The 21855-nt window shown below is 44.6% G+C and overlaps 1 protein-coding gene across 3 annotated transcripts in view; it reads left to right on the top strand.

Moving 5' to 3' along the window:
- cfap61 (cilia and flagella associated protein 61) overlaps positions 1-21855 on the top strand; it is a 59938-nt gene that overhangs the window by 19981 nt on the left and 18102 nt on the right. For all 3 annotated transcript variants that reach the window (XM_066676310.1, XM_066676308.1, XM_066676309.1), the window contains exons 18-20: positions 11551-11640; positions 13410-13578; positions 14959-15136. In XM_066676310.1, coding sequence (XP_066532407.1) covers positions 11551-11640; positions 13410-13578; positions 14959-15136 — 437 coding nt within the window. The remainder of the gene's footprint in view (positions 1-11550; positions 11641-13409; positions 13579-14958; positions 15137-21855) is intronic.

Genomic DNA, 21855 nt, shown 5'->3' with positions numbered 1-21855 from the left:
AATTAGAAAACAAAAAGACGTGATTATTTGGTCACATTGATATTTGAAAAAGAGTGTCCTGAGGGTCCTGCTGTCTCATACAAGAGCTATCTTTAGATGTCACTTCCCCAATTTGTCACATCTTGACACTTTCTGCTTTGTTTTCCCCTTTCTATTTGGCTCTCTCTTCCCTGTTTTCCTGTCTCTGCACATGGCTTGTTTATGTTTCACTCTAGCTCCGCCTTTGTTCCGCCTCCTCATCGTTTCCCTTGTTATCCGTTTCAGCTGTTTCTTGTTAAGTTCATGTATTTAAGCCCTCTTCCCTCACTTCCTGGGATCGGTCATTTTGATTTTGTCTGTTTGCTTGTTTTCTTTGTTTGATTTCGTTTGCTCTGTCGTTTGTTTCCTGTTTCCTCGTCTCTCGCTTCGCTCTAACCTGTCTCTCTTGCTTGTTTCTTTGCTCCATTCCTATATTGTTGTTTCGTGCTCTTTCCCATGTTTATTAGTAATGTTAGTTCGTGTTTCTACTTCGTTTGTTTTGTCATATCGTTATTAAATTCCGTGTTATAGCGAGTGTGTCCGCCTCCCTGAATCTACTCATCACACCACCCTGACAGAATGACCGATCTAAAGATGGACACAGCTAGCACGGACTACCCATTTAAGAGAGGAGTAATTCGCCGTACTCCGTTCCGCAATGATCCCGTGGAGGAGGCGTTAAGGGCGGCTTCGGATTGGAGTCAACGGCTTCAGAGCATGTCCGGTGTGGTTCCTTTCCCCCGAACAGAGGAATCGATTCAGGAATCGAGTGATTCCTCCAGCAGGAATCGACGGAGCCGGAGGAGAAAGCAGGTTGGAACCCCAGCTCCAGAGAATTACCCCCTCAGGTCCGGGGAGATTTTTGGGGGGGCGTTATATACAAGGGCTGTTAGCCTCAGAGCACAGGACATGGGGGATGAGGCTAACAGAGGCGCATCTCCGGGGGAACTACGGTCAGAGAAGTCCCTCGAGAGTGCGCCCAAACCCGCTAAATCCAAAACTCGTGCTCGGCGAGCAGCACGAGCACCTGCCTCGCTGGGCGTGTCATCTCCTGCTCCCGTAAGAGCGGCACCTCTGGCCGCTCCTGTTCCTGGAAGAGCGGCACCTCCGGCCGCGCCTCTCTTCGTGCCCGCGGCACCTCCGGTCGCGCCTGTTTCCATGAGCGCGGTGCCTACAGCCGCGCCTGTCTCCTTGAGAGCAACGCCTACGGCCGCGCTTGTCTCCCTGAGTGCGGTGCCTCCGGCCGCGCCTGTCTCCTTGAGCGCAGCGCCTCCGGCCGCGCCTGTTTCCCTGAGCGCGGTGCCTACGGCCGCGGCTGTCTTCCTCAGCGCGGCGCCTCCGGCCGCGCCTGTCTCCATGGACGACGTCGCAGATTCATCTGCCTCCGTGGACGTCGTCGCACATTCCCCAGTCTTCGTGGACGACGGCGCAGATTCCTCTGCCTCCGTGGACGTCGTCACACGTTCCCCAGCCTTCATGGACGTCGTCGCAGTTCCGTCTGCCTCCGTGGATGACGTCGTCGCAGTTCCGTCTGCCTCCGTGGATGACGTCGTCGCAGTTCCGTCTGCCTCCGTGGATGACGTCGTCGCAGTTCCGTCTGCCTCCGTGGATGACGTCGTCGCAGTTCCGTCTGCCTCCGTGGACGTCGTCGCAGTTTCGTCTGCCTCCGTGGACGTCGTCGCAGTTTCGTCTGCCTCCGTGGACGTCGTCGCAGTTCCGTCTGCCTCCGTGGACGTCGTCGCAGTTCCGCCTGCCTCCTTGGACGTCACTGCAGGTTCCCCTGTCTCCGTGGACGTCGTCGCAGGGTCTCCAGTCTCCGTGAGTGCGGCTCCCTCAGCTGCTCCTATCTCCGAGACTGTGGCTAAGGCCGTTTCTACCCCTGAGACTGTGGCTAAGGCCGTTTCTGCCCATGACACTGTGGCTCCGGCCGTTTCTGCTCCTGAGACTGTGGCTCCGGCCGTTTCTAAGCCAGTGACTGTGGCTCCGGCCGTTTCTAAGCCAGTGACTGTGGCTCCGGCCGTTTCTAAGCCAGTGACTGTGGCTCCGGCCGTTTCTAAGCCTGTGACTGTGGCTCCGGCCCCAAGGACTTCGAGGCCAATCCCCAGAACTGTACCCAGGCTGGCACCTTGGACAGTCCCACAGACACATGCCAGTCCTGGGTACCACCCAGTTGTATTTGTTCCTGTCTCTGTCCCTGTTCTGGTTCCTGTCTCTGTCCTTGTCCCTGTGCCTTTGTCTGCCTTTCTTTCAATTCCGGTCCCTGTCACCATGTTTGTCTCAGTTCCTGTTAATGTAATGGTCCCTGTTCCCTTGCCTCATGTCCAGTTCCCTGTATTATCACGAGTCCCGTCTCCTCTTTCTACTTCTGTCCGATGTCCGTTTAAAGTCTAGTTCCTAGTTCCCTTTTCCATTCTGAGTCTTTTCTAGTTTGTCTTGTTTCTTCTGGCCCCCTCCTGCGCCAGCTCCTGGAGAGTCTCGTTTTTCGCGCTCCGGGAGTTGCGCGTCTTGGGGGGGGCGTCTGTCACATCTTGACACTTTCTGCTTTGTTTTCCCCTTTCTATTTGGCTCTCTCTTCCCTGTTTTCCTGTCTCTGCACATGGCTTTGTTTATGTTTCACTCTAGCTCCGCCTTTGTTCCGCCTCCTCATCGTTTCCCTTGTTATCCGTTTCAGCTGTTTCTTGTTAAGTTCATGTATTTAAGCCCTCTTCCCTCACTTCCTGGGATCGGTCATTTTGATTTTGTCTGTTTGCTTGTTTTCTTTGTTTGATTTCGTTTGCTCTGTCGTTTGTTTCCTGTTTCCTCGTCTCTCGCTTCGCTCTAACCCGTCTCTCTTGCTTGTTTCTTTGCTCCATTCCTATATTGTTGTTTCGTGCTCTTTCCCATGTTTATTAGTAATGTTAGTTCGTGTTTCTACTTCGTTTGTTTTGTCATATCGTTATTAAATTCCGTGTTATAGCGAGTGTGTCCGCCTTCCTGAATCTACTCATCACACCACCCTGACACAATTAATATCGATTATGAGGCATGTTCACAATCATTTGGACGCATAGTTGCTATGTGTATTCGTTGCATACCAAACGCCGAGCTCAGCAATGAGGAAGTGCTCCACCAGCTGATATCAACAGCAGCTAGCGGAAGTGTTAGCACACTGCTACCCACCAAGCAGTGACGAGGAGGCCCTGCTCCCCGGCCAACCCCAGCGACAGCCAGCAGCAGCGACAGCAGGACGCCAGACACCGGCAACGACAACAGGCTCCCTCCGTCGACAGTCCCAGCCGAACAGCAGCGACAAATATAGGTTCCCCTTGTCAACAGGCCCGGCCATTTACATCAGTGAGCTGGTAACCAGCAAACCATGACGAAGAAACTAGGCGCCTCCGGTCAGATCTCACAGACAGCAGCCAAGGGGGAAAACTCGCCTCAGACAGTTACCTTCACAGACAGCTACAAATCAAACAAAACGGTGGAAAAATGCAAGTAAGAGGCAGATGAACAGGGGTCCACCGGTGTGCTCTCACCCAGAACACACACACATTTTATGAAGTAACCTAAAGAACTTGATTCAAGTTCACAAGAGTTTCCAAATACAGTTGAGGGCAATGTGTAAGGACTTTTTTTTTTTTTAATGAAAATTCTTGTAATAAAAACAGTCGACACTGTAAAAATGGCCAATGTGTTCAACACTTTGTGTGGAAACAAGCTGTTTGACTGATTTCTGCTCAGATAAATACTCAGAATGAACCTAAATACAGTGTTAGTTTAGATGAACAGAATCTATATTTTCCATCACTTCAAACTGAAGAAAACACTTCAGCTTCAGGCCTGTTCCACTCCTCACTGAGCACTTACCTGATTTTATTACCGTTCGGCCAAGGCCGTTTCAACTCTTTGGCCTTTTTATAAAAACTCTGATTACTGGATCATCAGAATAATCAGCAGATTGGTCAGTGACTCATGTAATGGATAGTGAAAGCCCAGTTGGTTTGTACGAGGACCAAGCAGATGTCCTCCTTCAATCAAAAGTGAAAAATTATAATGGGGCCCTTAAGAGCGTTCATGTTTTTCATCCGAAACAACAACAGCAAGTATTTCTGCGCGTTGTGAGTGGGGGGAAAGGAGCGTAGCACGCCATCTTTGGGGTGATTATAATTAGTGGGAGTGACTCTGGGGATTAGGGAGAAACAGTGATTGCCTGAAATGTGAGCTTTAGGGGCTTATGCACTAATACTCAACGCAACATGCCTTCTCCAACCAAAGGCAATTAGTCCCACTGCTGGGCCTCAGGACTGAGACCTATTTGTACTTCAAAGCCGGTGATTGCCTTCAGACATTTAGGCATTTACTGCAGCCTCAAATCAGTTTGTGTTTGCGAGTTTTCTGAAAGCTTGACTTTGACAGTGATGGTTCTTTTAGGCTGCGTGTTTGTGTCTTTGCTGAAGGATTGCTGTCTTTGTTCGTGGGCTTGTTTTTTAGGGAGATAAAAAGCATTTAAGATGCTCCGTATTTGCACACTGCCTCTCCTCCCAAACGCTCAGCCAAACAAAAGCTGCATTTTAGGGCTGTTCTCATTTTCCCAAAAGCAGATAACTGCCTGGCAACCAGGGGTCAGATTGTGTGTGTGTGTGTGTGTGTGTTTAGCCCCTTGTGGGGACCAAAGGCACTAAGGAGGACTATATAGTGTTGGGAAAACGTGGACGCCATTTTTGACAAATACTGCTACCACAACGTATAGGAAACCATTGAACCTGATTAATTCACCTTCAACAACAAATCTGATGCATTTCCTTGGGCCTAAATGAGAACAAACAAAGCTGAACAACTTATTGAGAGAAGTAACTAGACAGTTACCTGAAGAGTTCATGTGTTTACTGATGGTATTCAGCATTAGCCTCATGGACGCTGTTGTAAGGCGATGACTGACTCTTGCTTTTCCTTTGTAAGTTCAGGAATGTCTGTCGGAGTTAATGATGGTCGCTGACACTATGACCTAGTGCTGGAGAGAGATTTCACTTTCTTTCATCCTTTAAAGGGGCATGTTCTCACACTTGTTCCACAAGTTAAAACTGTGATAAATTGTGAAATTGTGATAATCGTTGATCAAAATCTCACAAGGATCAAACCCCACAGCAGTGTCATCCCCCTGTCTAAACAGCGCTGTTCAGAGCGGCCGGTTTCAGCACATTTCTTTAAATGATAATGAGCCGCTCGCTGTTCACCCCGACCCCGAGCACACAGCAGTGAGGAGCAGAAGCCTGGTTTCACATTGTGTTTCATTCATTCATTCATTCATTCATTCATTATCTGTAACCCTTATCCAGTTCAGGGTCGCGGTGGGTCCAGAGCCTACCTGGAATCATTGGGCGCAAGGCAGGAATACACCCTGGAGGGGGCGCCAGTCCTTCACAGGGCAACACACACACATTCACTCACACCTATGGACACTTTTCGCCAATCCACCTACCAACGTGGATTTTTGGACTGTGGGAGGAAACCCACGCAGACACAGGGAGAACACACCACACTCCTCACAGACAGTCACCCAGAGTGCGAATAAAACCCACAACCTCCAGGTTCCTGGAGCTGTGTGACTGTGACACTACCTGCTGCGCCACTGTGCCGCACCACATTGTGTTTCATTCCATTCAACCTCATCTTGGCACTCTCACATAAAAACGGGTCGAGCACGGTGATTGGAGAGAGGAGGAGGAGACGGGACAGTTATAAAATGTCTGTATTCTGCATAAGACACAGCGCAATATCAGACCAGCTTGTTTTATCCCATGCCTTCAGATTAGGCAGCTCAAAAAAAGCACAGTTTTTTTCACAGTTTGTGGATTGGCAGGATTCAGGTACAAAAAGAAATGTGCGTTGAACCCTATGGCGTCAAAATTGGTTCTAAACTGAGAACCAAAAAAACAGAATCCATAACCAATAAATGTAGGGTGACCAGACGTCCTCTTTTACCCGGACATGTCCTCTTTTTTAGACTTAAAAAAATGTCCGGGCGGAATTTCACAAACGTCCGGGATTTTGTTTTTCTAGAGCTTACATAGAACTTCGAGAAGTTTCGTTCACAAACTAGTCCCGCCCTCCCCTACTCCGATTGGTTCGCTTGAGTGAGAAGGGGGCGTGGTGAAGTAGCCTAAAATCTTCTGATTGGACGGTCTGACTGTAGAGCTACCGTTATTGGTCGATAACCTTTTCTGTAAACATTTAATTGGTCAGTCTGCACTTCAGTAGTCCTTGTTTACGTCAGGCAAAGCCCCACGTTGACTTTTGTCGGGATCTAGACAGTCATTGGCTGCTTAAGTTAAGCCCCGCCCACCCAGCCGATTCTGCGCACCCGGCTACGTCAGCGAGTGCGGCAATCTTACCCTGACTGGAAAATGACCGACCGGCAAACACTGGTAAGCCATATCAACTATTTATTAACGTTTAAGTCTTTTAGTTATGCACAGTTTGTCACATAGGCTTAGAGTCATTTTGCAATCAGGGTTAGGGTTAGGGTGGGCGGGGCTTAACTTTAGCAGCCAATGACTGTTTAGATCCCGACACTGTCAAAAGTCAAAAGCGAGTAACTTCTTGGAGGCGAAAGTGAGACTGAGAGAAGCGCAACCGAGAAGTAGCGGAATGAAAACGAAAACGGATTTTTCAAGAATATTAAATGTAAAATAATCGATTATATACAGAAATATTGTATCTGTTTACAAACCTGTTTTTATAATTCTGAATATTAATGATAGTTTTCTCAATTACAAAATGTCATTTATTGGTTATGGTTTCTATTTTTTGGTTCTCAGAACTTTAGAACCTATTTTGATGTAATAGAACCCTAAACTAAAGTGATTTTTACATAAGTCCTCTTTAATATAAGCATTTCACAGTGTTCAGTCTGTATATTGTGACTGTATAAATGTGTTGTATCTGATTACAGACTCTGGGCAAATGACACTTTCTGCTGAAATTCCAGACCATTATCTCTTGATTCTCAAAATATCTCAGGAAATATATATTTGTATAAACAGCAGCTTTGTAGTCCCACTGAAAGATACGGAAATACCCCACAGAGACAGGAATACAAATGCATTAGTATGTGCGCCTGTGTGTGTGTATGCGTGAGTTAACTCCTGCAGCATTGGCAGGCTCGGTGGGCATGCAGCTGCCCGGTTCTGGCAGCTCTCTGTCTGTTCGCTGGCCCTTTAATTAGCCGCTCCACTGTGCTCCTGTCAGGCTACTCTGCTGCCGTCCGTGTTTGCTGTCGCTAATGACTTGACTAATGAGGCAGTTAGTGTCCACTAAACTGATGGCGGGTCAGCGCAGTTAGCGACGGGGCGGCCTCTCTGCAGCGGGACGCTCTTATCTCCTAAAGCCCAATGCTCTGACCCCTGCAGACCACCCTCCACCCCTCCTCTCCTCCTATCCATTCGTCAGAGGGACGGGGTCAGCAGCAGTAGCACTTGGGGACAGATAAAGATGCATTGGTCCCTGTGCTTGGCCTCTGAGCGCTGGTGGTCAGAGCCGGGCCACAATAGAGGCCTGTGTGCTGCTGATAAGGCCAGAGAGCCGCGGGGAGGTAATGTACTGAAGAGCAGAGAGATGGACGCAATGCTTCACTCCTTCCCTCTCGGCCAGACCCGGATTAACATGGCAAAGCCACAAGCAGCAAGCTTTTCCGGTTTTCTTCCAGTGGAAAAACATGGACACAGAACCATGTTTTGAAGAAAACTTTGAAACCACAGATGTATCCATATTAATTTATATTATTTAATAAATGTTATAAATCAGTGAAGGCTTGTCCACACGGATCCTGATATTTTTTTTAAAGAAATGTTTTTGTCTGCGTTTGGCCTGTGTTTTATGTTGCTGTAAATGGACGTTTTTAAAAATGCTGTTGCAATTGGCGACGTATTTACAGCTAAATGCAGTATTTCACAAAACACTAATGTCACACAGCGAGCACGTCTCTGGTTTAATTTCATGACTTTCATAGTGCAATACATAGCGAGTATGGAGTGATTAAACATCAGTGTTTTCTTCATGCTTTGTAGTGTTTTGATGTCTCCTTTTAAGAATTACATTGCCCCCTACTGGACTGGCATTATAATGAATTCCTTTTCGTATTCATTCATTCATTCATACATTCATTATCTGTAAGAGCTTATCCAGTTCAGGGTTGCGGTGGGTCCAGAGCCTACCTGGAATCATTGAGCGCAAGGCGGGAATACACCCTGGAGGGGGCGCCAGTCCTTCACAGGGCAACACACACACTCACACTTTCACTCACACCTATGAACACTTTTGAGTCTCCAATCCACCTACCAACGTGTGTTTTTGGACTGTGGGAGGACACCGGAACACCCGGAGGAAACCCACGCAGACACAGGGAGAACACACCACACTCCTCACAGACAGTCACCCGGAGGAAACCCACGCAGACACAGGGAGAACACACCACACTCCTCAAAGACAGTCACCCGGAGGAAACCCACGCAGACACAGGGAGAACACACCACACTCCTCACAGACAGTCACCCGGAGGAAACCCACGCAGACACAGGGAGAACACACCACACTCCTCACAGACAGTCACCCGGAGGAAACCCACACAGACACAGGGAGAACACACCACACTCCTCACAGACAGTCACCCGGAGGAAACCCACGCAGACACAGGGAGAACACACCACACTCCTCACAGACAGTCACCCGGAGGAAACCCACGCAGACACAGGGAGAACACACCACACTCCTCACAGACAGTCACCCGGAGGAAACCCACGCAGACACGGGGAGAACACACCAAACTCCTCACAGACAGTCACCCGGAGCAGGAATCGAACCCACAACCTCCAGGTCCCTGGAGCTGTGTGACTGCGACACTAACCTGCTGCGCCACCATGCCGCCCTCCTTTTCATATTCGTCTGGACGGAAATTATTATTTCTTGTTCTGATACTAGTTTATAAAACTGCTTTGTGACAATGCCAGCTGTAAAAAGCACTGTGCAAATAGTCAGTCCAGATCTTAGTAAATACAATGAAAATAACATATTTTAAACACCCTTTATAGTTAGCGAACTCTAGTGGTTGTATAATCTACAAAGAAATGTATGAAATGAAATGTGATGGTCTGGAGCAGCTGCACATGACCTTGATCACATTGTTCAATGCCTAGCAATTGACACAGGGTCTTTACCCCCACACATCACCACCCAGAGCAGTACAGGGGGTGTGTGGGTCTAGTGTCCTTTGGGATGAGGCGGAGTGGTGTTTGTGGGGACATGTAGCATTAATTCAGATCTCAGTCACTTGTTATTGTGGCTCTGATTGAATGAGTGTCCAGTAATGGGGTGGTAATGACATAAGTCCTTGGTTGACCACGTGCTCATATACAGAAAGCACCGCTAACAACAATGGCTACTGCGGCTTGACCCCTTTGGTGTGATATGTCCACCATAACTATGTTAAACACCTTTTTTTTTTTAAAAGAATACCAAGTAAGGCGTGGTACGTTTGCTCATGGGCTCCCCCTACAGCTGCAGACTGTGAATCACTTTTAAAGCACGGTCCTTAAAGGCAACGTCTACAGCTGTGGGGAACTGCAGTTCTCTCTGGTTTGTTTAGGTTCAGAAGCTCTGCTTTTAGGGTGGAACATTAAGTTCGAGGAAAAATTGACTGTTGTTTGTACGTGGCTGAAGTTTAATTTGTATGTTTTTATTCACAGTTTGAATTACCACAGAAACTCATTTGTAAATTAAATTGTAAGTTGTTTAATTTTGTAGCTCTTTTTAAATATTTTTGTCTATGTTTACTTTTATGCAGTTTCTAAAACTAAACAATCTGAAACAGCAAAAATGCTTTGAATCCTGTAAATAAATAAATAAATAAATAAAAGAAGGGCACAGAAGGTATATATATATATTTAAAGTTTATTATACATATATATATAATATATAATTATAATCATGAATGTTATCTTAAAGCCTAAAGAAGTGTTTGGCTTCCTACCCTTCTCCTAAAGTTATATAGTGCGGTTTCTGTGGTGCTGAGACCAGAGTAGCAACGACAGAGGCTCTATTCTGCCTCTTACAGGTCAGTGGAGAATCACAATGATTTTCAAGCGGTAATGGTAAGGTTAAAAATATACCTAGCGTGGCTTTAATATTTTTCCTTGTATACAGATACTGGTGTCTACAACACTAGCAGGCTCTTTTGCATTGGTTTTCGTGTGAATATATTCCCCAAAACAATTCTTACTTCCAACATGCTCCTGTTCTTTTGTCATTTCATGGTACGTCTGAGACATTTGAACTCTGGAGAAATTTTGACACTGAAATTTTCTGTGTCAGACACTTTCGGTTATTTATTTATTTATTTATTTATTGTAGTATAAAGTGAAATTGTCATTTTTGATGCTACACAACAGTTGCCATAAAACGACAAAAGAGCAGGAGCCTATTTGAATTTGGCATTACAATGATACATTACTTAAAAAAGCTTTTAAACATCCTTGTACACTTAGTCTAACACCAGACTGTGTGTTTTGATGGTTGCCGTGCCCATACGTCAAATACCGCCAATGGCCTTGCGGTCCTATCTGTCTCAGTCACTTAGAGAGCCATAATCCAGAGCTGTAACGTGGACCCTTTTGCCTTGGATCGATGCTGACGATTCCCAGTGCTCCCTCACTCCACACCCTCCAGTCTAACATCTTTCTCGCATACAGAACAGGTCATTTACATGACAAGGGACCTTTTTACACTCCTGAGGGTAACCGCAGACCCGAGGGAGGAGGGGCGGAGCTTTTGGGGAGGGGAGGTGGACGACTACGCCCAGTAGAGGAAAGCAAAAAAAAAAAAGACAACACAAAGGCAGGGCTTTTACTATGATGCCCGGAGAAAAAAGGCCTATTAATGTATGCCAAAGCAGTAAAGCGGGAAACAGAGGGATGTCAGCGTTGGACTGCATCTGGTCCTCCAGCGCTCCACAGTAACCCCGCGTGGCCCACAGCCTTTTGTTCAGCCTCTAATGGCGTGCGGATATCCTCTCTTTCTCTGTCTGTCTCTCTCTCTCTCCGTCTCTCTCTCTCTCTTTCTCTCGTGTCCCTGCTTTCAGTGACATTCCATTCATCATATGAGAAAGAAAAAAAACACACACAAAGCCCTCATTATTGGAAATGGGCAAAATCCACTTTAGGAATACATCTTCATTTAGGAGATATCTGTAGAAAAGCATTATTATTTCCCTCTACAGCTCACTACAGCTTCAGCCATTCCCCCCCCTTTTTCTGCTCTTTGAGGGAAAATGTACGGTCTCTCGCCCATGAAAACACCCCCTTGCTCGGTTCTCTCTCACAACAGGAACAGTGTACAGATCACAGGGGATGCTGGGGTCTTCAGGATCCCAGTTACAGTTTGAAAGCACAGCCATGAAACACTAGAATGACACCATCACCCCAAGAAAACATGAGATATGTCACTTTACAAATGACGGCTCCTTCATCAATAACATAATGCCCTGCTTTCCCCCCGTAGCCCCCATCTACGGTTCAACAACCTGACTCTCATCTCCACTCACGGCCTCCCAGGACCCAGCAGGGACAACACGGCTTTCCTGACCACCACGTGAGACACTGCACTTCTACAGGAGCAGCCACTGACCACACAGAGGACTACACACATCTCCAAGAGCATTTACTGCAAAACAGGATATTACATTCATTGCTTTTAAAAAGATTTGTAGGATTAAAGGAACACTAGGTAGTATCTACACTTTAGGATTACAGTGTCAGAATTATTGTTATGCTGGGCTCAGCACTGCAGAAACCGCACTATGTGGCTCTTGAAGCAGGTAGGAAACCATCAGGTCTCCCATCCTTGATTTCAGGACAGTGCTGTAGCTGGAAACGTGAGTTACATTCTGTAACTGTAGGGGGAGCCCAGGACAAAAAAAGCCAAATCTTACCTTGTTCATTAACATCAAGGGTAAAGACCAGTTCTGTGCACAGAGAAGCAAAAAAATGTAACCAACTCCTATAACTGAACCTTAAAGGAACACTAGGTAAGATTTGCAATTTTTGGCCTTGGGGCTCAATTAGTGTCATTTTACAGCACTGGACTGAAATCAGTGGGGCGAGGGAGGGAGGGAAATGGGGGTTCCAACCCTCCTACAAAAGTTACATAGTGCAGTTCCTGCAGTGTTGAGCCTGTTGTAACAACAACAGAGGTGCTATTCTCCATATTACAAGTCAATGGATCATCACAGTGATTTTTAAGCTGTAATTTTAAGGTAAAAATTTAACATAGTGTTCATTTAAAAGCATAAAAAACACTACTGTTTTTTTAAACAAATAATGTGAAATGTTTTAATATATTTTTAAATGCACCTCCATTTCTGCAGTGGCTGGAGAGGCTACTATTTCTGCTGTTTCTCCTCCTGTTCTCTGCTAATTCCTAGATGTTTATTCTGCTGGTGTCAGAAATGGGAATTCTGAACAGCAGCACACACACAGGAGTTTATCATTCCTCTAATTAAACACAACAGGCATCAGCTCTGAATAAGCTCCAAACTCATGCTCTCGCACTCACTCAGAAACAAACACAGCACATTCAACAGGAGAGAATGCCTTGTGTATAATTTCAAGGAGACATGGAGAACATAGAGAGCTCTGATTACATTTAACTTTGCACAGAGTGAATGTGCACACACCATGACTCCCCTATCAGCAGATTTGAACTAGAACACCAAAATATTGGTGCCGGTCTATTTCCATCCTTCCAGCTGCATGGCCACTACAGGGTTTGTGGAGAGCGGCACAACAAAGGTCTCAATTATTTATTTTGAATCTATTTTCTCAGGTTTCATCCATCACAGATTTCAAAAGAGACGTGTGTCTAAACTCCAGATAATTTCATGGCTAATGTAAGACTATGAAGCATCATTCGTCTTTTGAATTGACCTTAAGAGAACACTTCAACAAAAATGAGATGAGATGTTTAAGAAACAACAGGAATTCTAAAGACATCCTGAGGAATTAGATTCATATGAACCCAGTCCTGATGTGTCTAGTGCTACTCGAACCCTCAGTGACCTTTCCAGAGCGAGAGGGAGTGGGCGAGCGTTCTAAAGAAAAGATCTGCTATTAAGACTAGGTTGTGTTATGTTATGTAAGGTATGAAATGACCATATAGCCTTGAATGCTGAGGCTCGTACATGGGTTCTAATAATGTGTTCAGGTCATGGAGGCCTCCACATGTTTCACCTCTTTCTGTTGATTCCAGTCCTCTGTCTCTGTGAGAGTGTTTGTGCCTCAGTGTGTGTGTGAGAGGGTTCTTGTCCTTCAGTGTGTGTGTGTGTGTGTGAGAGACACTCATGTGTGTTTTGTTATTCACAGTCACTGTTACAGTGAGCGAGATCTCGCTCTTCTCTCTCTGCGCTCTTGGGTCAGTGTGGTTACTGGGAAGATGATGGCCATCGACCGAAACTCTAAACACGTACAGGTCAGCGAGGGCAGGATAGTTCCATATGACCATCTCATCCTCACTACAGGTCAGCAGTACCAGGTGAGGGTACTAGAAAAACACATAACTGACCCTAGGTGTTGTAGTGGGTTAGTGTAGTGGACGACACTACAGATATGACACACTTCTGCTATAGGAGCCAACACACTGTAGCACTTTACTGTAGGTCATTGGTTTTAAAGCTACATGACCCCTGCATAAGAAAGTGTAGAATGTGTCATGATAATTGTCTCTTGTTGGAATAAGTTCTGTAGATGTGCAGGTGGGTACCCATGAGTTGCAGCCACATGTTTTTTTGGCATAGGTGCCATATTGGAGACCTGCAGCACTAATGTAAACAGATGTGAAAGATGGGTGCATTTATCTCATACACAGCTGCTCTTCCTGCACTGGAGAGAGTATCACAACACTCAGAAGCACAGAAGCCCACCCCCTCTTTGTGTCAGGGGTTAAATGATCCCACAGTGCAGCATAATAAGGAGAACAAACAGTTATCTTCTGTTAGCCATATTAGCATTTTCATCATAGGATCTAATTGAAAACTGTTGGTTTATTTAGTTTCCAGTGCATTTCTTTGCTCTTTTGACTGAATCTGAGTGAGTTATTCATACACTGAGCATATTCAAGCTTCAGTAATTGTGCTATTTCCCTCAGGTATTACTTCACAAGCCCTTTGTTTCATTCTTTTCCTCCTTATAATAATCTGTGTGGGACAGATATTTGGAGGATAATGTTTTATCGTGACTGTCTACCTAAATTATTTCTCTGATTTGACTTAAAATTAAACAAAATAGTATTCCTAAAATAGTCTGAAAGTGTGAGTGATCTGTGCTTGATGTTCCCACACCACAGCAAAGTTAACACAAAGCCCAGGAAATACGTTATCTCCACTCATGTGGTGCACTGTAGAAAATCATTTTTAGTGAGCTATAAGGTTTACAACTGCCTGTTAAATTAGTGTCTAATTACTGTCTTGGTGCAGTATTTTTACTTTTTTTTTTATATCTGTGATGTGTGCACTATGTATGGAGTATGGTGCTATTTGGGACGCAGCCCAAGCTCCTCTCTACAGAGGCGTCCATATGTATATTTCTTCAATTTTAACATCTAAAAAAGGATTATAATTGTTGACAGAAACGATGAAACAATTTAAATATCAGAGTTTTTACTTGAGTTGTGTTTGAGTACTGAGTAGGTCCCCAGTATGGCGGCTACTCTACACAGTAACGTCACCTGCAACCCTTGGATATGTCAGTTGTTGTGAAGGTCTTATATAGGGTCATTTAGCCTTATGGATAACGACCTACAAAGTGTTACCTACTGCACTGTAAGTCAGTCAAGGTAAAAGCCAGTGCCATCAGTGAAAGTGTAATGAATATATATTATATACTGTATTTAATATAATATACTATTCTTTATTAGATCCCATGTCCTACTGGAATAGACATCACTAAGTGGAGCTCCGAGGACAAAGTCCCAGACCATCCCAGACGCAGCAGATACACCAGACACATTCCCTCCAACCTCTTCACTCTCAACGACCAGCACGACTGCACACAGGCCGCCCAGTGGCTACGGGACAACTTCATCAATCAGGAGGGTGAGTGTGTGTGTGTGTGTGTGTATGTGTGTGCAGTCACTGAGAAAGTGCTGTATTAGATTTACATGAATAAATAATATCAGCATGTACACTTAGGTTTGGCAGTAATTATGTTGATATATTTTTATTCACATGGAAATGACATGGATATTGAAAAAAGTCAATTAATTCAATCCAGGACCTTCATTTTTTAAAAAAAAAAAGTATTTTCTTTTATGTTTGTCTGAACACACACACACACACACACACACAGCTGAATATTCTAAACACACATTTCATCCTAAAAGATAATATTTAAAGGGGGCTTATCCTACCCTTTTTCCACAAATTATCATAAGTGGGCTGTCAATGAAATGTTTCAGACATTCATTCATTCATTATCTGTAACCCTTATCCAGTTCAGGGTCGCGGTGGGTCCAGAGCATACCTGGAATCATTAGGCGCAAGGTGGGAATACACCCTGAAGGGGGCGCCAGTCCTTCACAGGGCAACACACACACACACACACATTCACACCTACGGACACTTTTGAGTCGCCAATCCACCTACCAACTTGTGTTTTTGGATTTTGGGAGGAAACCGGAGCACCCGGGAAAAAACCCACGCAGACACAGGGAGAACACACCACACTCCTCACAGACAGTCACCCGGAGGAAACCCACGCAGACACAGGGAAAACACACCACACTCCTCACAGACAGTCACCCGGAGCGGGAATCGAACCCACAACCTCCAGGTCCCTGGAGCTGTGTGACTGCGACACCTACCTGCTGCGCCACCGTGCCGCCCTCTTTCAGACATGCTTTGGTCAAAATACCTCAAGGATCAAACATCACAGCACTTTTCTTCCCCTGTCTAAACAGCCTTGTTCAAAAGTTCCCAAGCCTTTTGAGAGTGAGTCTCTTTTTAAACCAAACACAAGGTGCTCAGCAGTGCGACACGAGGAGCTGAAACACTGGCTTCTTAGTCACATTGAAGTTGCTCTCGTTCTTCTCCATCCTTGTTCTTGCCTTATTTAATCAGTGCCTGTATTTCTCTACACTCATTGTGTTTGTTTTGCTCCGTTTAACCTTGTCTGTGTACTCCCACATGAACAGAGGGTCCAGGGCAGTAATTGGAGAGACTTGGAGGAAGGTGCAGGACAATCTTTAAGTAATAATAATAACAACAATTCATTCATATCATATACCACCTTTCTCAAACCCAAGGACGCTTAACACTCATAGGGAAAAATACAAGTTCTAAAGAAAGAAGAAAAGAGAAACGTTCTGAGCAGAGATTTGAAGTGAAATAGGGTTGAACAGTTACAAAGAACAGGAGGAAGAAATGACCAAAGTTTGGAGGCAGCGATGCTGAAAGATCTACCACCCAGAGTCTTAGAAAGTCTAAATGAAGTCCAGAGTTAGAGGATCTAAGACAAGGAGAGGGACGATATGAAGAAATAAGACCAGAGAGATGTGTAGGAGCCAGACCGTGTAGAGCCTTAAAGGTTAGAAGAAGAATGTTGTACTTAATCCTAGACTCTAAAGGAAGCCAACGCAACTTCGGAAGGACAGGAGTGATATGAGCTCCACGCTTAGTGAAAGTAAGAGCCCTGGCTGCTGAATTCTGAATGTACTGAAGACGGCTGTTCAGTTTAACTGTAGACCATAAATAAAAGTGAGTTACAATAGTCAATACGGGAAAAGATAAAGGCGTTAATCAACATTTTGGCATCACTATCACTAAGCACAGTGTGTAATCATACAATATTACACAGATGGTATATTGCAGAGCCCGATAGCTTGTGTAAGGTGCCGCACAAAATCAAAACGACTCATTTTATCCCATGATTCTCACTACACTACAATACCCAGCATGCATTACACAGCAAGTACATCACACACCCACTGGGAAGCCCTACCGAAAACAGTAACAGGTTGGAGTTTTTGAATATTTCAAGATTCATCATCAGCTACAATTTTCCTGGTCTTTAACCTGAAACATCTGGCAGTGGCACGGTTACCGGAGGAGAGTAGGCATGTTTGCAGCACATGAAACAATGGTTACAAGTTTCATTTTGGCTAGAGCTCCCCTTTAATCCTCAACCTTGTTGTAGTTCTATAGGAAGAGGTGTTTATATTCATTCATTCATTCATTATCTGTAATCCTTATCCAATTCTGGGTCACGGTGGGTCCGGAGTCTCCCTGGAATCATTGGGCGCAAGGCGGGAACACACCCTGGAGGGGGCGGTGTTTATATTGTGTAGTTATATTTATTCAGATTTAACGAGAAATTCGTTTTGTAAAAGAATATGTTAAAAATATTTATTACTGAAAGAAATGCAGCCTGGAACCTGTTGGTGCAGAATGTAAATCAGATGTTAATATAATTACACAGCTCACTAACTGATGTAATTGATTCAGTAATTGCATAATTACATTTAAATAGTATAACAAAGCAGCGGTAATAACCATACCACAAAGGGTTAATAACGAGCTGTGGTTTTAGCACTGGTCCTGGATCAGTGTAAAATGAGGAACTTTTAGACAGGGCTAATCTCTGTGTCTGAGTGAGGCTCCATTACTGCAAGGCCACCCCAACTGGCGGGCCATAATGAGGAGCTAATTAGTCAGAGTGAAATCTTTCATCTGTGAGTGGCAGGTCGGCCTCCTCCATCTATTTACAGGATGATATTAATATCAGGAGGCTTTCGAATGGATCTGGCTCTATGAAAGCGGAGAGGGAGCCAGTGATCCGTGTCTGATTAAGCCTATTATATTTACTAATTACAGGCTCCTTTAATAATCCGGGAAGTAGCGCAATTATCAGTGAATGCAAATTATGCCGTCCAAATGTAGAGGATATCAATTTGGCAGGATGGAAATTTGCATTTTGCCTCGTCCAGAGACGAGTCTCAGAGGCTGCCTCTGAATGAGCCCCTCCAATTTTAGTTAATTTCTTCACAGAGCGGTGGAATAATGAGTGGAGTAATGACCACAGGTTAAAAACAACAAAAACAACACGCTTTGAATTCTTATAAAGATTAGGAAAGCTGTATGTCCGAAATATTTTACGACACCACTTCTCATTTCTGGACCCTGCTAATTTTGGTGCGCTCATTTCTGTTGTACTTGAGCCTATGGTCTCTGAGCCCAATACCAAGCTTGGGCTAGAGGGGTGTAGAGGAACAGTGAAACTATGGATAGATGGAGAACCACCACACAGAGTTGACGAGGTGTGTGATTCATTCAACTTCATTTTTATATTGATGCATCCAATGAAATCCTCACAGCATTTTCCCAGGAAACTCCTGATTGAAACCCTTCATTTCAGAAGAAGTGCTGGGCATCTACTTTCTTCAGTCTTTTGGCTGTAGTGTAAATTATGTAGCCATTACCACTGAACCATTTTCAGCACCATGGACAGGGCTCAAGGATTCAAACTCAGACACTAAAGTGTTGTACTTTTGAGTTTACAGGAAAAATGGGTAAAAATATTGTAGGGCTGCTGATCGTTAAAAAAAATTATCACACAATATGCTGCATAATCACATTGTCTCTTCTTAGGGGTGATGCTTAAATGTTATATTTAAATGTCTGTGTATGTGTGTGCATGTGTGTGTGTGTGTGTGTGTGTGTGTGTGTGTGTGCGCGTGAGAGAGAGAGAGAGAGTTGTTTATGAAATTTGATTCATATACCAGCATTAATTAAAGGTCATATATATTCTAAACTCAACAGTGCTGATGCAATATTTACATCTCTAAATATACCCGCTAGGGGCGGCGTGGTGGTGCAGCAGGTAGTGTTGCAGTCACACAGCTCCAGGGACCTGGAGGTTGGGTTTGATTCCTGTTCCGGGTGATTGTCTGTGAGAAGTGTGGTGTGTTCTCCCTGTGTCTGCGTAGGTTTCCTCCGGGTGACTCTCTGTGAGGAGTGTGGTGTATTCTCCCTGTGTCTGCGTGGGTTTCCTCCACGGAGAGGATAGCGGAGGATAAACAGAGAGCAGAGTGTAAACAGAGAGCGGAGTGTGAACAAAGAGCGGAGTGTAAACAGAGAGCGGAGAGTGAACAGAGAGCGGAGTGTAAACAGAGAGCGGAGTGTGAACAGAGAGCGGAGTGTAAACAGAGAGCGGAGTGTGAACAGAGAGCGGAGAGTGAACAGAGAGCAGAGAGTGAACAGAGAGCGGAGTGTAAACAGAGAGCGGAGAGTAAACAGTGAGCGGAGTGTAAACAGTGAGCAGAGTGTAAACAGTGAGCGGAGAGTGAACAGTGAGCAGGGATTGAACAGAGAGCAAAGTGAAAACAGTGAGCGGAGAGTTAACAGAGAGTGGAGAGTAAACAGAGAGCAGAGTGTAAACAGAGAGCGGAGTGTGAACAAAAAGCGGAGTGTAAACAGAGAGCGGAGTGTGAACAAAAAGCGGAGTGTAAACAGAGAGCGGAGAGTGAACAGAGAGCGGAGTGTAAACAGAGAGCGGAGTGTGAACAGAGAGCGGAGTGTAAACAGAGAGCGGAGTGTGAACAGAGAGCGGAGAGTAAACAGAGAGCAGAGAGTGAACAGAGAGCGGAGAGTGAACAGAGAGCGGAGAGTGAACAGAGAGCAGAGAGTGAACAGAGAGCAGAGAGTGAACAGAGAGCGGAGTGTGAACAGAGAGCGGAGAGTAAACAGTGAGCGGAGTGTAAACAGTGAGCGGAGAGTGAACAGTGAGCAGGGAGTAAACAGAGAGTGGAGTGTAAACAGTGAGCGGAGAGTTAACAGAGAGTGGAGAGTAAACAGAGAGCAGAGGGTAAACAGTGAACAAAGAGTGGAGTGTAAACAGAGAGCGGAGAGTGAACAGAGAGCAGAGAGTGAACAGAGTGCAGAGAGTGAACAGTGAGCAGAGAATAAACAGAGAGCGGAGTGTAAACAGAGAGCGGAGAGTGAAGAGAGTGGGGAGAGTAAACAGAGAGCGGAGTGTAAACAGAGAGCGGAGAGTGAAGAGAGTGGGGAGAGTAAACAGAGAGCGGAGTGTAAACAGTGAGCAGAGAGTAAACAGTGAGCGCAGGGTAAACAGTGAACAGAGAGTGGAGTGTAAACAGAAAGCGGATTGTAAACAGAGCAGAGAGTAAACAGTGAGCGGAGTGTAAACAGTGAGCAGAGAGTGAACAGTGAGCGGATAGTGAACAGAGAGCGGAGAGTAAACAGTGAGCGGAGGGTAAACAGTGAACAGAGAGCGGAGTGTAAACAGAGCAGAGAGTAAACAGTGAGTGGAGTGTAAACAGTTAGCAGAGAGTGAACAGTGAGCGGAGAGTGAACAGAGAGCGGAGTGTGAACAGAGAGCGGAGTGTAAACAGTGAGCAGAGAGTAAACAGTGAGCAGAGATTAAACAGTGAGCGGAGGGTAAACTGTGAACAGAGAGTGGAGTGTAAACAGAGAGCAGAGTGTAAACAGAGCAGAGAGTAAACAGTGAGCAGAGAGTGAACAGAGAGTGGAGTGTAAATGTTACAGGTACCGTATAACAGCACCGAAGTAACAGTTAATTCCTGAAAACAGGAGAGAAATAATGAGGCAGGGAGGCAGGTCTTAGCGTTACCGAGTTCTCTTGAGCTATGTTTTATTAAGTTATTATATTTTCTTCATGTACATACATGGTCTTATTCCCTCAATTCACTTAATCTTCAAAGTGTCTTTATAGAAACAAAAAGATATTACCAATGTTTACATTGAATACAAAAATATGAAATCAATTCTAACCACACGTTCATGTCTTTTGTTCTTTTTATCACATATACTGTGTACTATTTTAATACATTAAGTGACCACCCTAAACTCTATTTAACATACAATTATGAACTGTACTTTTAGCACTTAAATATTCAGTGTTTTTCATACACTTCAGATGTATCAAAATTAGTTTAAGTGTACTGCAAGAGATTCTCTGTACTAACATTGCTTCTGTAAAATTACACATCAAATGATTTTTTTATATTCTACATGAAAAACAGTTTTCCTATAAAACTAACAAAATAGCAAGAAACATATAACGTTTGGTGGGAGACTCATGTGACCTATGCTAACTTGAGATTCTCTAACAAAAGAAATTTGTGGCGCCATTAGCCATCTACACTCGGCAGAGCTTAGTTTTCTCATTCCAAAAAGAAGCATATATTACAACAAAATGATTATCTTAATGCAAATTATTCCATGAAAAGTGCTGGCTCACAACGCAATGTGTTTTTTTTTTGACATCTTTAAAGAGATATTTCACATTACCAACCTGAAAACAGGAGAGAAATAATGAGGCAGGGAGGCAGGTCTTAGCGTTACCGAGTTCTCTTGAGCTATGAGAGAATTTCAGCAACGTGCGTAAGGCAACTCTCCATGTCACACTGCCCCCTACTGTCGCTGAGTTAGATCTACTGGCAAAGTCTCCAAGCTAGAAATGCTCACATTGCTGGCCAAACATTAACATATGAATAATGAGAATATGACCGTATTCTCCCAAATTAAATACATTCCACACCACACTTCAGAGGAGTACAGCAAATAAAACATTATATACGAAAAAATTTAAATATTCACCAAAATGAATGTGACCACACTTTTGTGGGCGTCACACACTCCCAGACAAAAAGAAATGGGTCCCACAATTTACCAAAAAAATCTCTCACTAAATGCTCCCTTTTTTATTTTTCTCTAACATGTCAGGGTGACAGGTGGTATGTATGATAGTGAAAATAAAGGTGCAAAACAAGTATAAG

This window comes from Hoplias malabaricus, chromosome 7, assembly GCF_029633855.1.
Source record: "Hoplias malabaricus isolate fHopMal1 chromosome 7, fHopMal1.hap1, whole genome shotgun sequence".
Taxonomy (NCBI): Eukaryota; Metazoa; Chordata; class Actinopteri; order Characiformes; family Erythrinidae; genus Hoplias; species Hoplias malabaricus.
Note: the sequence above shows the minus strand (reverse complement) of the source record. Positions and strands in the feature narration are given on the sequence as shown.